At 40.9% G+C, this 15,606-nt stretch overlaps 1 protein-coding gene across 1 annotated transcript in view; it reads left to right on the top strand.

The window, feature by feature from the left end:
* hpse2 (heparanase 2) overlaps positions 1–14,639 on the top strand; it is a 58,205-nt gene extending 43,566 nt beyond the window's left edge. Inside the window, exons 8-12 of the mRNA XM_034101371.1 lie at positions 297–403; positions 600–714; positions 3,982–4,127; positions 7,207–7,353; positions 14,382–14,639. Coding sequence (XP_033957262.1) covers positions 297–403; positions 600–714; positions 3,982–4,127; positions 7,207–7,353; positions 14,382–14,544 — 678 coding nt within the window. The 3' untranslated portion in view covers positions 14,545–14,639. The remainder of the gene's footprint in view (positions 1–296; positions 404–599; positions 715–3,981; positions 4,128–7,206; positions 7,354–14,381) is intronic.
* The last annotated feature ends 967 nt before the right edge of the window (positions 14,640–15,606 follow it).

Here is a 15,606-nt window from a genome sequence, read left to right as displayed (position 1 = left end):
TACCACTCAGCCAAAGTCAGTGAGTTCAGCTTTTTGTGTAGCTTTATTTGTATTCTGTGTGCAATTCTAAGGTTCAATCTCTTTGCACATGTAGAGTTTGTTAACTACTACTTGAAATGACTTTACATTAGAGTCTTGAAAATGCAGTCATTATAGGAGAAGCATATGTTAGTACAGTGACAGTTTAACTGGTAAAAAAATATGTATTGATTCAAATGCCTTTTTTTAGATATCATAAACTTGATTCCATGGTTGACGTTGCTGATACACCTGTGTTTCTGTCCCTCTCCATGCAGGTTGTGAACACACACTCTCCTGGTAAGAAGGTGTGGCTGGGTGGGCTCGGGCCGGCGTGGGCAGGAGGCATCAACAATCTCTCCGACACATACGCTGCTGGCTTTCTGTGAGTACTGCTGTCATACTGTCGCTAAATCCACCGCAATGTGTTCTGTGGATGATGATAACTGTAATACTCGTAAACTGATAGGAAAAAACATATTTATTTCCAATGCTTTCTGTGCTACCTGTATCACAATGAGAGGCATCTGCTGTTGCAGGCCTAATTTTTCTCTTTGTGTATGTGTTCATATGTTTTCCAGGTGGGTGAACGCGCTGGGAATGGCTGCTGTGCAGGGGATTGATGTTGTCCTGCGTCACTCGTTCTTTGACTACGGATACACACACCTTGTGGACCAGAACTTTAACCCTCTACCTGTGAGTCTCTCAGTCCAACAAGGATTATTGCGTCTTATTTTCAAGGCTTCAATTCCCCTTTTTTCCTCATGATAACAAGGTTCTGACCTGTGTAGTCCTGTTACTATCTGGACCTTCTCTGTGCCAGACCCAGTGCCTCGATAGCACCTCTCGCTCTTTCCCGTGGGAGCTATTAGGCGAGATGAAAGGCGTTTAGTGGTGATGAGTGCTTAGACGTGGGGGCGAAATGCCATGTAACCTTAGCCCTTTGTCAGAAACTCAGGACAGTGTCACTGCTCCCGTCAACCCCCATCACAACTGTGCGCTTCTCTGTGCGGGACAGTCTGCCGGTGATAGATCTGCAACCTGAGATGCTCATACACAGGCATGTTAGTGAAAAAGCCTGCAACAGTGTTTAAAATGGACCTGCCCAATCCCAAGTTCCTCAAGGTACAGAATACAACAACAGTATTAATCTTCTGACACACATTGATCTTTTTACAAGTTGTTCATGAAGATTTTTTATTTAAACAACAAGCATGTGTAGGCCTAATTTTAAGGTTATAATGTTCCTTTCTTGTACTAAAAGCTAAACATGAGATGCTTCTTGCTAGGTAAAACAGAGAAGATAAGTAGGGACTTTAGTCTGATTGAATTTAGCTGGGAAACAAATTGGAGTTACAAAAGTCTACCATGAGCCAAGTTCATACAAAAAAAACATTACATTTTTAAAGAAATGGATTATATTTAGCTGAGGCAGGGCAGGATGAGAGGGTTGCATTAGGGGCCTGTATCGTAAATCATTGCTAATACAATCAAGTAGAATATGACGGAATCAAACATTTGTTATCATTCAAGATGACTTTATTCCTGTTCTGCTTATAAGTAGCTGCCAGAATGAGTACTATTTTACCCACTAATGTTATCGCGCATCTGAAATAATCAATTTCTACAAAATCGTAAAAATGTTTCACTAAATCCTTTGTCCTCTACCCGATATTGTTGAAGCAGAGAAAGATGGAGGAAAGGTGAAAAGAAGAAAAGAAACTGGCGAAGCCGCCTCATTTGTATCGTTTAGCTTCATCTTTCTTCTCTTTTCCTCTCCATTATTTTTCCAGGAATGTCGGCGTCCCGCTAGGATCACAATGCTTTTAACATGGCTGGATGTCTAGAGGTTGCCCCAGCCTACCTGCTGAGAGAATTCACTGCAGGGCCAACCTGTCCTTGAAATTTATGACCTGGCCCCTTCTGCTATAGGACGACTCCTCCAATGGGAGAATCCATTTGAACCCCCCTTCCCTCTGAATGAATCAACTACCTTTCCTTTTAACACAGTTCTGCCTTTTCTTTACTTGCGCTTTTGTCCCAATCTTTATCAAATAATCTTTGTTTTGTTTACAGTCCACACGCCTGGTTTGTAAACTCCTACACTAAGGTGAAGTAAGATTCATCTTTGAGAAACAGAAATGCCAGTATTTAGTGTCTGGCAGTGTGAAGGCATATTGCTCCTGTTAGAAAACATTGCCCTTCAAATGCTTTGAAGAGAGACAATATTTCAGGAGATTAAAGGCAGTTGCAAAGCACATAGAAATCAGGGAGATGAGGTTGAACCTCCCCAACTAGCAAACCTTAAAGGCAGCATATTGTGGGTATACTTGCATCTCTTTGACCTTTTCCTGGATTTGTTTTTCTCCTCATTTTTTACAGCTGTCATCTTTTAGTATATTTTTGGAAAGCTCAATTAGAGCTTGCTGAAGATTGTTTTTTAATTGAAAACACCCAAATGTTTTAACTTGCCGCTATATGCAATGTTATAGTATGACCTCATACTTAATGATCTCATGGATTAACAGCGTCTCAGCCAAATAGTCTGACTCTCATTTGGCCTATTACAATAAACACTAAAGGTTAATTGTGTTTTCTCCTTGTTATAATCTGCATATTCTGGGCAGGTTGGGTGTTATTGGTCTCTGGTGCATGGATTTACGTTTCCTCAGTCCATGACCTTATACTAGGTCACTTGTTCCTGCCTGTTATTGACTGTGTTTCTTGGTTTGTATAGTATCTGGATGTGTGTTCCTCCACTTGTTATCTGAATATTTGGGGGCAAAAAGACAGGATGAGAAAGACAAGCACTTGGACAAGGAAACAGAAAACAAAGAGAGGCTGTTTAGGATTAGGACCATATCAGATTTTCCTCTAAAAATGAAATGTTAGGTCCTCACAATTCCTGTTCTGGTTGGGGATTAAAACGCAGTCGTAGTTTAAAGTATACCAATTCATTGATGGTTTCTCTTACTTGAGTTGTGAAATGTAAACCCCAAGCAAGAGTATAGCATCACTCCGGCCATCTTGCTCAAATAAAGCTTCGGACTCATAGCTGTTCTTTGTTTTATACTTCATGTAATAATCATAGATCACAGTTCTGGCCATACATTCACCCATCCATCCCTGAGCCTGTGGCCAACACTATACAGTTCCATGCTGTGCTCTGCTTCTTCGATGCCTTGGCAGCAAATTAAGTTAAAGTCTGCATGGAAAAAAGAAGCCCTTAAATGTTGCCATATGCAGGATTGCATGGGAACTTCCTGAGGAACACATGTTGTTCTGGGTCTCTTGGAGAGGTGTTGAGTCTGTGTAGTCTATAGACTGAGACACAGTATGGTGGACCACTCGACAATGATAACAGAAAACAGCAATTCACGATGGAGCATAATATTTTGTAAAAATGTCATATTTAAGATCTGTCAATGTGAAAACGGTCAGCGCTTGCATTTATACTACGTGACATGTTACATGTTACAAGGGCCAATCAGCTCTAACTAAATGGCGGCTGTCAAAATGTCAAAATGTTCAATAAATCTCTACTTTCACTCTGTCACAGACCAGCTGCTTTGCGGGCACATTTGTACATCTCAAAGTGTATGAAACTTAAACCGTAATCACCAAAACATTTCATGGCTGGACAATCAAAATGGAGATTTCAGTAATATTTCCTTTCATGGGAATCCAGAATCCAGCAAGGCTTCTTTGTGACAAATGGTCTCTTTTAATAAAACTTTGTATATTAGATTTAACCTTGCATTTACTTACAGTGTGGTTTGCAGTGCTTTTAAATTGTGTCAATGCCAGCATCAGATCAAGACTTTCTTATAACACTGGGACCATGATCATGATCATCCCTTACTTTCCTCAAAGTAACGCTAAATGGGTGTCTGTGTGTCTCTCTGTGTGTGTTTGTGTGTGTGGGTCTGTGCGTGTGTATATGCAATGGTTTTGTTCTTACAGGATTACTGGTTCTCTCTGGTCTACAAGCGTCTGGTTGGTCCGAGGGTTTTAGCCGTGCGGGTGGCTGGACTGCAACGGAAGCCACAACCAGGGCGAGTCATACGGGACAAGCTGCAAATCTACGCCCACTGTACCAGCTACTACAAGTATGTGCTACAGTGTGACCCCCTTAACACGGCATCATTATGAACTGTGATTCTGGTCTCTTTTGTAGCTGACAGATGACAAAGCACACATCCTCTCAGCCTTCCAGTGAGGTGTAGCGATACTTAAATGTCCTTGAGGATTTAGATGGAAAACAGACTGCTGCGGTTTTCACTTTTTCTTCTTCTTCGTGTCCTCATGCAATCACCTGAGGCTCAGTGTCTGGTGAGGAAGAACAAAATCCCAGGCCGGGCCATTCGGCTTCCCATAAATAAGCAGACCACAGACACCCGCTCATTCACAGCTAAGAGCCTATAAAATGTAACGGGTATCACTTATCAGGTGTGTGGGTTCTGTCTCCCTGCCGTCAAAGAGCCGCTGAAAGGTGTGCTAGGCCTTTATCCCATCTCGGATTGGCTGGAGGGGGGTATTGGAGGGGGAGGGACAATAAGGCGGTCTGTGCCTGGAGGAGATAAAGAGTGCCATCATGGTCTGTTCAAGGTTATCATTTAACCCAGGCCAGCGGCTGTCAGCACCAGGCTAGACTTACGGCCTTACTCTAGACAGGCTGCGTTTACAGGTGCTGCATCTCTTAGAACAAATAATGGAACGCTGCACCTAAAGATGGCCGATAACTGGGCAGGAGTTGCATAACCAACACACACATGAGGCCTGATGACATACACGCAAATATTTGAAATACTTCTCAAAGTAGACACCTGGTATGCATAGTGAATTTGGGAGAAGGAGAAGTGGCTTAGCACCACTAATGCACCAAAGGATTAATTTGATCAGTCAGTAAGACACAAAGTTTCAGTTGTGCTTATTTCTGAAACTTTGAGGAACACGGTCAGCACTAAAAAGGACAAACCATTGTAGTCTCAGTGTGCGAAAAAGTACACGTCCCACCATCAGGGACGTGTTATTTACAATATCGGACAAGTAGATATTTCAATTGACTTGTCCGGCGGACAAGTGACGTTTTTCACCCTGATGTATTGACAAGTTATTGATAAATTCAGTTTACAAAAGGCAGAACTCATTCGCAAATTGTACGTGTCCGCCATTGTTCGTTTAGAAATGTTAGGTTCGGTTCTGCTTGTCGATTCCTAAGGAAATGCATCTCGCCGCTTTCTGTACAGTTAAACCGGGATTAATAAATTGTGAGGACAGGGGGCGGAGGCCGAGCCCCGCGGACCGCAGCTCTCTCTATGCTCCGTATCAGCTGATAGCTGCATCTCAGTCAGTCAGTCAGTCGTGAGCAAAGTCAGCGTTTTAGCTCCTGTGTTGTTAATATTGACCACCATTTCCTTTATGAAGTAAAGCAGCCTCCCTGTCTGTCCTCGCGCTGTCCTCACATCCCCGGACCCCCAGACTCAGAGGAGCACAGGGATGTCAGTATTGTTTATGAATCAGGGTATAGAAAGTAGCTACATTATTGAAATGAAAATACTATTTATTTACGTTTACAAACAGTGAGCAGCTGGGCAACATGTGTACTGCAGGACATGTGTAAGCGTGCAAGCGTCTTTGAGTTGTAGAAAAGCGCTAGGCCTATAGGCTATATAGCTACATATAATGTATTATTATTATTAGGCCTATGTGTTGGACATGTGTGGTTGGACTCTGTCTCACAGGCAGGTTGCAATGTAACATCAGAGGAGACTGGGCCAATTGTACATTCTCAAACTGCACCACTTAGAACTAACTAAACAATGCAGAGATTATTTTTATATAATTGTATTCAATAACCGTAAGAAATTAAACAGTATGAAGTGATTTGTAAATAGGAATACAGATTTTACTTAATGTTTTCATAAATATATTTTTCTCCCAGTTTGTCATGGGACTTATTTACCCTCTCAAAGAACCGGAATCGAGAACCAGTAAGACAACAACTATTGTTAATGTGCTCAGGATGTCCCTGGTTTAAAAAGTCTTTGCTGATTAAATATGTGACTTTCACTGCACTTTTACCCCTTTTAGTGGTTAGCATGCCATTTCTTTACACTTTCCAGCGACGCTCCAACATCAAACGCCATCAACACATGTTTATGTTCCTGGTTTGGATCGCTGAGAACCTCATCATTTGAAAGGCCTGAGAGGTCATTATCTCTGCCTCCATCTAACCATCTGATCTATTATATTATTCAGAGCCATGGTCCACAGTTTTCAAAAACAAGGCTGCAAGAGTTTAGCACGGAGCCAGACACACAGCATTCCCCTCAATATTTTATTTCTCTCTGTGAATATATTTAATATAGTCAGTCTTGTTGAGTTAATGAAATAAATGTCTCACCCTGATCCCAAAAGAACCAAGATAAACATCCAACCAAAAACCAAGATTTCTTTAAAGATATAAGATTATGGAGGAGGGAACAGGGAGGATTGTCTACGAGCCCCGAACACCAAGGCGAACATGTGGTTTTCACTAAAGCTGTGTTGTCTTTGTCCTCATATCTGGGCCCTTATTAGATTTGATCATGTCTCACTTAGTTATTTACCTCTGGCCAGTCTCCCTATCAAGTTGAGTCCCCAGTGCTTTGCTCTCAGCAGCGGGACTCACACTCTGTTGTCTGTGTAACTCAAGAAGAGTTGCCTGTCGCATTCACACCCTTCATCTGACCCTGGGCTGTACAGCGTCAGATTCAAACATTGGACACTGTACACGAGAAGCAGATTTTAGCATCAGATAGACTTTATAGGAATCATAAAGGCTTTGAAAATGAAATGTGGTTTATTATGGTTCAAACTAAATATAGATGATAACTTGCTGCTTAATGGAATTCCATTCTTAAGCATACTTTATCTTTCTGTATTATTTTTCTGCACGCCTTTTGATCCAGTTTAGATCAATGAGTTGTGGTTTGATCCTCTTTCTATATGTGATAAAAATATCAAAGGCTTCCTTCTCTTTGTAGTCATCTTTAATTATGGAGAATTGTATTCAACATGGCAACGTAATATCTATAATAAATCCATATTAACAGATGTGGAGAGGAGCCTTTTATCTTCCTGATTGTCTTTCCTTAAGGTAAAGGAAAACTAATGAGATTTTCATCATTGTCTTTGCGGCACTAGCCATAACTATGTGAGAGGGTCCATAACGATCTACATCATCAACCTGCATCGGTCGCGAAAGAAAATCAAGTTGGCGGGGACATTACGGAACAACATTGTCCATCAGTACCTGCTGCAACCCTACGGCACTGACGGACTCAGAGCCAAGTGAGTACCCCCCCTCTCACACACATGTGCACATACACACTCAGCGGCATCGGGTTATTGTTTTCTTTCCCGAAAAAATAGTGGATTTCGTTTAGAATATCCTGGGAAATTCATTTGGGAGAATCAAACAAGACAAATGCACTGAGGACAGAACCAGGTTACCAAAACAGCTCGTATTTTTGCAAACGTGTGAAAGGAATTTAAATGAAGAATAGGGATAATGAGAACTTCTCTAAACAAGTTTATGGGTCTTTAATTGTTTTATTTTTTTCCACCCTTAATAGGGTGTTAAGCTGGCCCTTCAAACGCTGCAGTGAATGCATTTTAAGAAACCAGTGGGTGTTGGACTTGAGTGCTATAATTCACACTGGGTCAGCATGTTGTGTGAAGACACACCACAAACCTACAAGCATTTACTTCTTCATGCCTAACCCGACGGTAGATAGCTTAGGCGACTCAAAGAATGAAACAAAAAGAAAGGAATAAAGTTTGAACCCTTTTCCTTTTTCAATGAATGATTAATATAGACTGTGGAATGTTAGACTGCTTTCTTAAAACTTACCAACTCTATCTTTCATTTTTTTATTATTATTTTGCCAGTATGATAGTATTAACAGGTTAGTCGGACAAAGGAGTTACAAAATATACACACATTTAGATCAATGAAAGGTGTGTTGTGTGAAGGCCCTTTGTTGGAGTTTGTTTTCACAGCCTGCGACAGGTGAATCTTGTATGGGTTTTTTTTTCCTTTCATATTTTTGCTATTTAAACTTATAAGTATATAACTATGGCATATTACACTTCATGTAACAAGGTCATATAAGTCACATTTCCCAAAAGGTTTAGGCTCTTCCTCTCTCCTTTAAACCTGTTATTCTGAGACTCAGGCTTAAGCCTCAAGTCCTGGAATAACAGTCTCAGGTGTGTGTGTGTGTGTGTGTGTGTGTGTGTGTGTGTGTGTGTGTGTGTGTGTGTGTGTGTGTGTGTGTGTGTGTGTGTGTGTGTGTGTGTGTGTGTGTGTGTGTGTGTGTGTGTGTGTGTGTGTGCGTGCGTGCGTGCGTGCGTGCGTGCGTGCGTGCGTGCGTGCGTGCGTGCGTGCGTGCGTGCGTGCGTGCGTGCGTGCGTGCGTGCGTGCGTGCGTGCGTGTGTGTGTATGTGTGTGTGAGCTGTTACTGTCACATCTGTGTTATGAAGGAAAATGAAATGTAGCAGGATTTAATGAAATATTGGGGCAAATGGTGAAATATATGGTGAAATAGCAGCACTTATTTTGATTGGAAAATAACTCAATACAGATGATCTACTGTTTACAAACATAGTCATAAATGATCAATCAAGCCTACATTACATTGCCTTAACTTCAGTTAAAACTATTAAGACAATAAGGAATGGAGATCATCCCAATGACATTGATTCATAGCTCTAAGTCAGGGGTGCCCAACCTTTTTTTAACCGAGAGCTACTTTTAAAGTTGCCAGTCTGCCGAGATCTACCAGTCCAAATAGAGAGGCGTAGCCATTACTGACAGCCTACTACCAGGTAAATACACACTTCTACTTGTATAAAACTGACCTTTAATACTCCATAAAATACTGCAGATCCTTTATTTTACCTCTTTCTAATCTACACACATGTATTTAACTGAAGTTACACAACGGTGTTGTTGATACAGAGTTGGAGTTTATTCACACGTCACATACTACAGTGGGTAATGTTTTCAAGAAACATTGAACAGTGCTGCCACATATGACACAGGAAAAAAAGAAAATATTCTGAACCTTTTCTTTGCCATTAAATAAAAATAGTGTTGCTACAAAAGTATAAATGAGGCTTACTAATAAGACAACTCAGATCTGAAGCTACACAGGAATCTGCTGCCAAAGTGCAATAAAAAAGACAAAATTAATAGAATCAAACCCTTTTTTTGTTGCATTTTAGTAGAGTATAAAAATAAATGCCTTTAAAATAGGATGCAAGCAACACTAGTTTCATAACCTGAATTGATAATAGACTATAATCAATTTAAGTGTGCATTCTTATACCATTTTGTACAATAATAATAATGAATAAGTTCAAACAAATTAAAACTTACAGCTGATTAATAACGGTATCTAACTTGAGTTTTTATTATATCAAAAACCTGTTGAAATGCTTCTGTTATTTTTACTGTCCCCCAAAAAGCGCGTCGGCAGCCTCCAGGAATGCTTCTTTCACAATTTCGCCGTCTTTGAAAGACTTCATGTGTTTCTCAAGAACGTGACTGACACGATAAGATGCTATGGTAGCAGCCTTGCTCTTGTTGTTGGGCCTGGTGAAAATGGACTGCTGTGCATTTAGCTGTCCTTTCAGGCCCCTCCCCTTTTGGGAGCGTAGGGCAGAATTAGGAGGGAATTCCGTCTCGTAGCGTTTGTGCACTGTTTTGAAATGCCGCTCCTAAATTACCCTTCTTCGATAAAGCTACGCTCGCATTGCAGATGAGACAGATGGACTTTGAATTGGAATACATACAACAATAATCATCCTCCCACTCGGAGTGAAAATTATATATTTTGGGCTTTTTTGCTTCAGCCATAATTGCGGTCTTGTTTGTGTGCGGACTGTCACTCCTGTTGACACTTGACACGGACAACGTCAGCGAAATAGTGCCCACTGCCCACCAGCCACGCCCCCACACATGGTCACGCCGGCCAATCACAAAGCTTTGGTGCATTCAAGTGCATTATTCTGGCACGGGAAGATTATGTTATAGGACATTAACGATAAAACAGAATATTGTTGTTCTATTTTTAGACACATCTCGTGATCGACTGGGAATCGGTCGATCGGTTGGGCACCCCTGCTTTAAGTCAACATCATTATTCATTTGCAGAGTGTGTGTGTGTGTGTGTGTGTGTGTGTGTGTGTGTGTGTGTGTGTGTGTGTGTGTGTGTGTGTGTGTGTGTGTGTGTGTGTGTGTGTGTGTGTGTGTGTGTGTGTGTGTGTGTGTGTGTGTGTGTGTGTGTGTGTGTGTGTTTGTGTGTTTTAGGTGTTAGAACAGGATTGCAGGGTAATTAATAGGAGAGAAAGCTAACGATGGGCCTTTTTCAGGACTTGACTGCTTTCCTTAACCACACGCAGCGCAGGGAAACTTTTATGAAGAATTTAGCAACACCAGATGTCTATAAATATTTCTGAGTACAGAGGTACTTTTCAACTCTGGCCAAGTATTTAGGTCCATTGGGTGTTCCAGAAAGGCTTTGAACAACTTTTCCTTATAAAGTATAATTTAATATGATATTTTATTGAATTTTGAGGTTCACATAAACATTTACAGACTATTGGCCTTAATCTCTACGTTATTGTGAACTTTATAGTTTAATATATTTTTTAAAAACATGGTTACTAATAACAACGGCACTGTGAGGTTGGAAAGGTATGTGTTAAAGGTGATAATCCATCCATCCATCCATCTTCTCCCGCTTATTCGTGGTCGGTCGGGTCGCGGGGGTAGCAGTTCCAGCAGAGAGCCCCAAACTTCCTTTTCCCTGGCGACATCAACCTGCTCTGACTGGGGGATCCCAAGGCGCTCCCAGGCCAGCGAAGAGATATAATCCCTCCACCTGGGGCCTATACTGCGAACCTGGTTCAACCTAACCTGGATATGTTTGAGTTAGCCGGTTGGCTTAATCCAAAACATACGCGCTCTCGCTAAACTGTACTACGACGCTGGTTATCAAGTGGATCGCTCAAGCCAGCCGTGTCCTATCTAGTTAGGTGCGCGTTCACATGAAAGGGGTGGTATTTGGAGCATTCGACCAATCACAAACATGGAGAAGCGCACTGACAGCGCAGCGTCATACTTCCTGAATGAAAAGTGAACTTTAATACTAGTCAAAAATGAAGAAGTTAAACTTTAAACATCCATGACTTAAACACTTTATCCAGGATAAAAGCCACATAGCTGCACCTGCAAGGTGAATACAGCTGGTAAAAGAAAAAGTGTTTGAATGCGTACATTAACAGGTTTATGATATCACTGCCCCGTCTAAAACACGATCTGACTTCAATTACATTTGTCTCGAGTGTTTCGTCAACTTATGTGTTGCTTAAAATAATACTTCTGCATACAGTATGTGACACTGTGAGTGTTGCACGGCCAGATACGGCTCAGCTGACTCAGATAAGGAGAGATATGATACATTATGAAGTGATATGCTGCGGACTGTACTTAATGTACTCTGATCCGGTTACTTATGTTGTGGCCGATATTTAAGTAAGCTTTCTTAACGCTAATGTTATAATAGTCAGATTGCTCTGAAGATGGGAGGTGATATTCTATTAATGTTCACGTTCACACAGTCGGTGATTTTTGCCGGCCGTCTTTCCTGCGACGGCAGTTTTTCTGTATTTCCTTTCTCCTGTAATATGACTTGATCGCTTTAAACTCCGCACACTGAGCTCTGATTGGTCAGCAGGCGGTGCTTTCACTGAGTTGAGCTCTTAGCCTGCAACCTAACCTGGTCCCGACCAGGTTAGCTGCTTAGCATATATTACCATGGAGATCTAGCCTGCTAAAAAGAGAACCAGCTTCGTAGGACCGGAAAGCCGGAGTTTTCCCTGAATTTAGCCGGCTAAGCGAAAATCCTGCTTCGCAGTATACCCCCCTGGTCCTAGGTCTACCCCAGGTGATAATGTATACTAGAAATACAATATAAGGTGGTTATTTCTTAGGAGCATGATTTATTATTGAACTCTTACAATGACTTTAATATACTTGTAAATATAAAGAGAAACAAGGCATATGAAATACTGAAAGTCTGACTCAAGGTGACTGTTGTGCAAAAAGTCTTATTAAATATTGTAGAATATTTTTCTAATAACATTACGCTTATATTCAGCCTATATTGCTTTTTACAAAAAACTGCACCCTTAAGTATAACTGTGATGTGTTGAAGCATCTCATTAACAATATGTATTTTGAATATGTTGCTATGGTAACAGGTCGAATAAGGAAAATAAAGCTTTATTTTGTTGTTGTTGTTGTTGTTTACAATTATTTATTTATTGGAACTTTTTTACTAAAATGTGTAGGAGAAATTCAATTATATCAACATTTTTTAAAGGCTGTATTGTATACAGTGGCGGAGCTGTGGGGAGGCTGGGAGTGGCCACGGCCACCCACCCTCACCACGGGGCCAAACAATTTTAGAACATTAAGAAAAAAATGTTTAAGTAACCTTTCATCATTCATCAAGAATTAACATTAATAGGACGTTACATTGATAATGTACTCACTAAACTTACAATTCATTTAACTTATTTTCTTCCAAAAGTTAATTATCCAAAGCCTCTGTACACCCCCTTCTATTTACATGTAATGGTTTGGTCCTGCCTCCAAACGCGGTGCAGCACTCTTTCTAGCAGAGAGTGAGAGCATGTGAGGAGCAGGGATGCTAGTACTTACATGTGAACCATGTCTCAACGACTCACAAAGTCAGGCTTTCAAAAGAAAAGAAAGGACAGAAAGACAAGAGAGAGGGACTAAAGGGCGACAGTATGTCACCCAGTTTTTCAAAGAAAAGGTGGGTGTGGTCTATGAGTGGTGGAAATGTGTCTGTTAGCTAAGCTTAGTCCATTGTAAATAATAATTGTTATGTTTTTTTTACTAAGCTGACATTAGGTACTGTTAATATCTATTTTAATTTTACTCCTCTTTTAGCCGACATTTAGTAAATGCAGGTACATTTTTAGCAGCAATTCATACTAAATCAGTTGTCCCTCCCCCTGGTGCCAGGACCAACATATCCATCTCTAGACTTAGCAGCCCTGTCCCCCCATAAGTGTTATATGTTCACAGCTCAGTGTCAGTAAATATTGTGCGGTTAGTATTGGACTACAAGATACAGTAGATGCAAGCCTGTACAGGTAGAGTTATTTAAAGCATAAATGAGTGGGTTGGGTTCTGGAGGTGTGGTTACAGCAATTGTGCTTGGTTGGCGTGGCCTGGGCCTGGTGGTGGGGCCCAATGTGATATCTTTCCATGGGGCCCAAAATCCCTGGCGTGTATGGCCAGAGGGCAGGACCTATAACACATTTACTACCCAATAGCATTGGGAGGCTGAACAAAAGGACCTTTTGACTATGTAAATGTAGTCTTTTAAAAAACCAAAACATTTACTGACTTTTTTAGGATAGCTTAAAGTAATGTTGTAAAATTACAACCAGGGGCCTTACAGGGTTAAGGGCTATTGTTTATTGTTATTTACTTTAAGATGTGTATTCCTAACCTATCATTTAATTTAAAAACTCTTATTTAAATGATGTGTGTGTGTCTCTGTATTCCTGATGATACACTGAGAGAATGAGCTCATAGTGCTGCTGATCACCATAAGATAAACAGTCTGTATATTGCATTACATTTGTATAATGTAAGCTTTGTTGATACTTTACCTGTGGCAATACAGAAAAAGAGTTAGATATACTGAATATTATTTGATCTATTCCACCACTAGCTTAATCCCAAATAATGTAGAGGTGTGTTGTAGGTGCCTTAAATAACCCCTTACTTTCTAGTGAGATGTATTTTTATGTTCATATAATAGTGATTTCAATGCCACCCCAAAATGATCACTGCTTCCATCCTGGCCACCCCACTGAAAATGTCCTGGCTCCGCCACTGATTGTATAATCTTTATTTGTACTGTTATAGTTTGTGTACTTATTGTAAGTCGCTTTGGATAAATACAGCTAAATACAATGTAATGTAATGTAATGTAATGTGTACCTCTATAAACATACTGCAAATACAAAAAGTGATTGTTGAGTATTTTCTGTTCTTTCATTTCTTTTAAGAGGATTGTTTCAGTGCTCCAACTGTTTGTAATTCCAACATTTTACAACAGCTCCCCCACATGGACACAGACAGAATCAAAAGCATTTTAGAGAGATGCTACATTTTGCTTCACTTTATTGGGGAGGTGAAAACCCGTCTTATCTTTCTGTCACATTTACCTACATATGTTTTGAATTGTTCCTCTTTAATCCTACAGATATGTCCAGCTGAACGGGGAGAAGCTGCTCATGGTGGACAATGAGACATTTCCCGAGTTAAAGCCTAAGACATTGAGGGCTGGACGGACAATAGCCATGCCTCCCATGACCATTGGCTTTTATGTCATCAAAAACATTAACGCATACGCCTGCCGAAGATAACACTGACCCCTCATCCGGAGCTTTAGGAGCACTGCTCAAAGTCACAGCTTTGATCCAAAGCTTCAAAAAAAGATGTGGCTTTTTAAATGTTCCCTTTTCTGCTGAAACACAGGAAGGTCAGAAAAAACTGCTTTTTATAATTTGCATGTCTTGCTCAAGGACACTTCAGTAGAGTGGACACTTGAGTACAGTACAATCATGTAGTCTTCATCTTTATTCATGACTAAAGAAAGACTTGCCCAAAACACTGCACTGAACTCTTTTCAATTCTTTTCTCCAGCAGCTCTTTGTTCAAGACTCTAATGTTTGTGTGACTTTGTATGAAGTTATGCAATATCACAAAAGTCCACCTTAATACAACTTATTAAGCTATCATTTCTCTGCTTGGATTGTAAAACCTAGAGATGCTATCTCTGTCTGCCCCGGGTTTCTTCTGTTTATCATAATTAATCTTCCACCGACCGATGAAGAGAAACAAACGCAGCGTTTCTGAGATTACACAAGTCAAGAACATACTGTGTGTGTGTGTGTGTGTGTGTGTGTGTGTGTGTGTGTGTGTGTGTGTGTGTGTGTGTGTGTGTGTGTGTGTGTGTGTGTGTGTGTGTGTGTGTGTGTGTGTGTGTGTGTGTGTGTGTGTGTGTGTGTGTGTGTGTGTGTGTGTGTGTGTGTGTGTGTGTGTGTGTGTGTGTGTGTGTGTGTGTGTGTGTGGACTAGCTGTACTATACTTGTGTGGACCTAAATCTGTTTACACAGTCACGTGTGGGGACTCGCCTCCCTTATGGGGACAAAATGGAGGTCCCCATGAGGGGAATCATTAATTTTAGGGTGAAGACTTGGTTAGGTTAGGGTTAGGGTTAGGGTAAGGGTTAGGCATGTGATGGTTATGGTTAAGGTTAGGATAAGTCTCCAGGAAATGCATGTAAGTCAATGTAATGTCCCCTGAAGTGATGTATACATGGTGTGTGTGTGTGTGTGTGTGTGTGTGTGTGTGTGTGTGTGTGTGTGTGTGTGTGTGTGTGTGTGTGTGTGTGTGTGTGTGTGTGTGTGTGTGTGTGTGTGTGT

The sequence above is a fragment of the Pseudochaenichthys georgianus genome, chromosome 15 (assembly GCF_902827115.2).
Source record: "Pseudochaenichthys georgianus chromosome 15, fPseGeo1.2, whole genome shotgun sequence".
Lineage (NCBI taxonomy): Eukaryota > Metazoa > Chordata > Actinopteri > Perciformes > Channichthyidae > Pseudochaenichthys > Pseudochaenichthys georgianus.
This window is presented reverse-complemented; position numbering and strand designations above follow the sequence as displayed.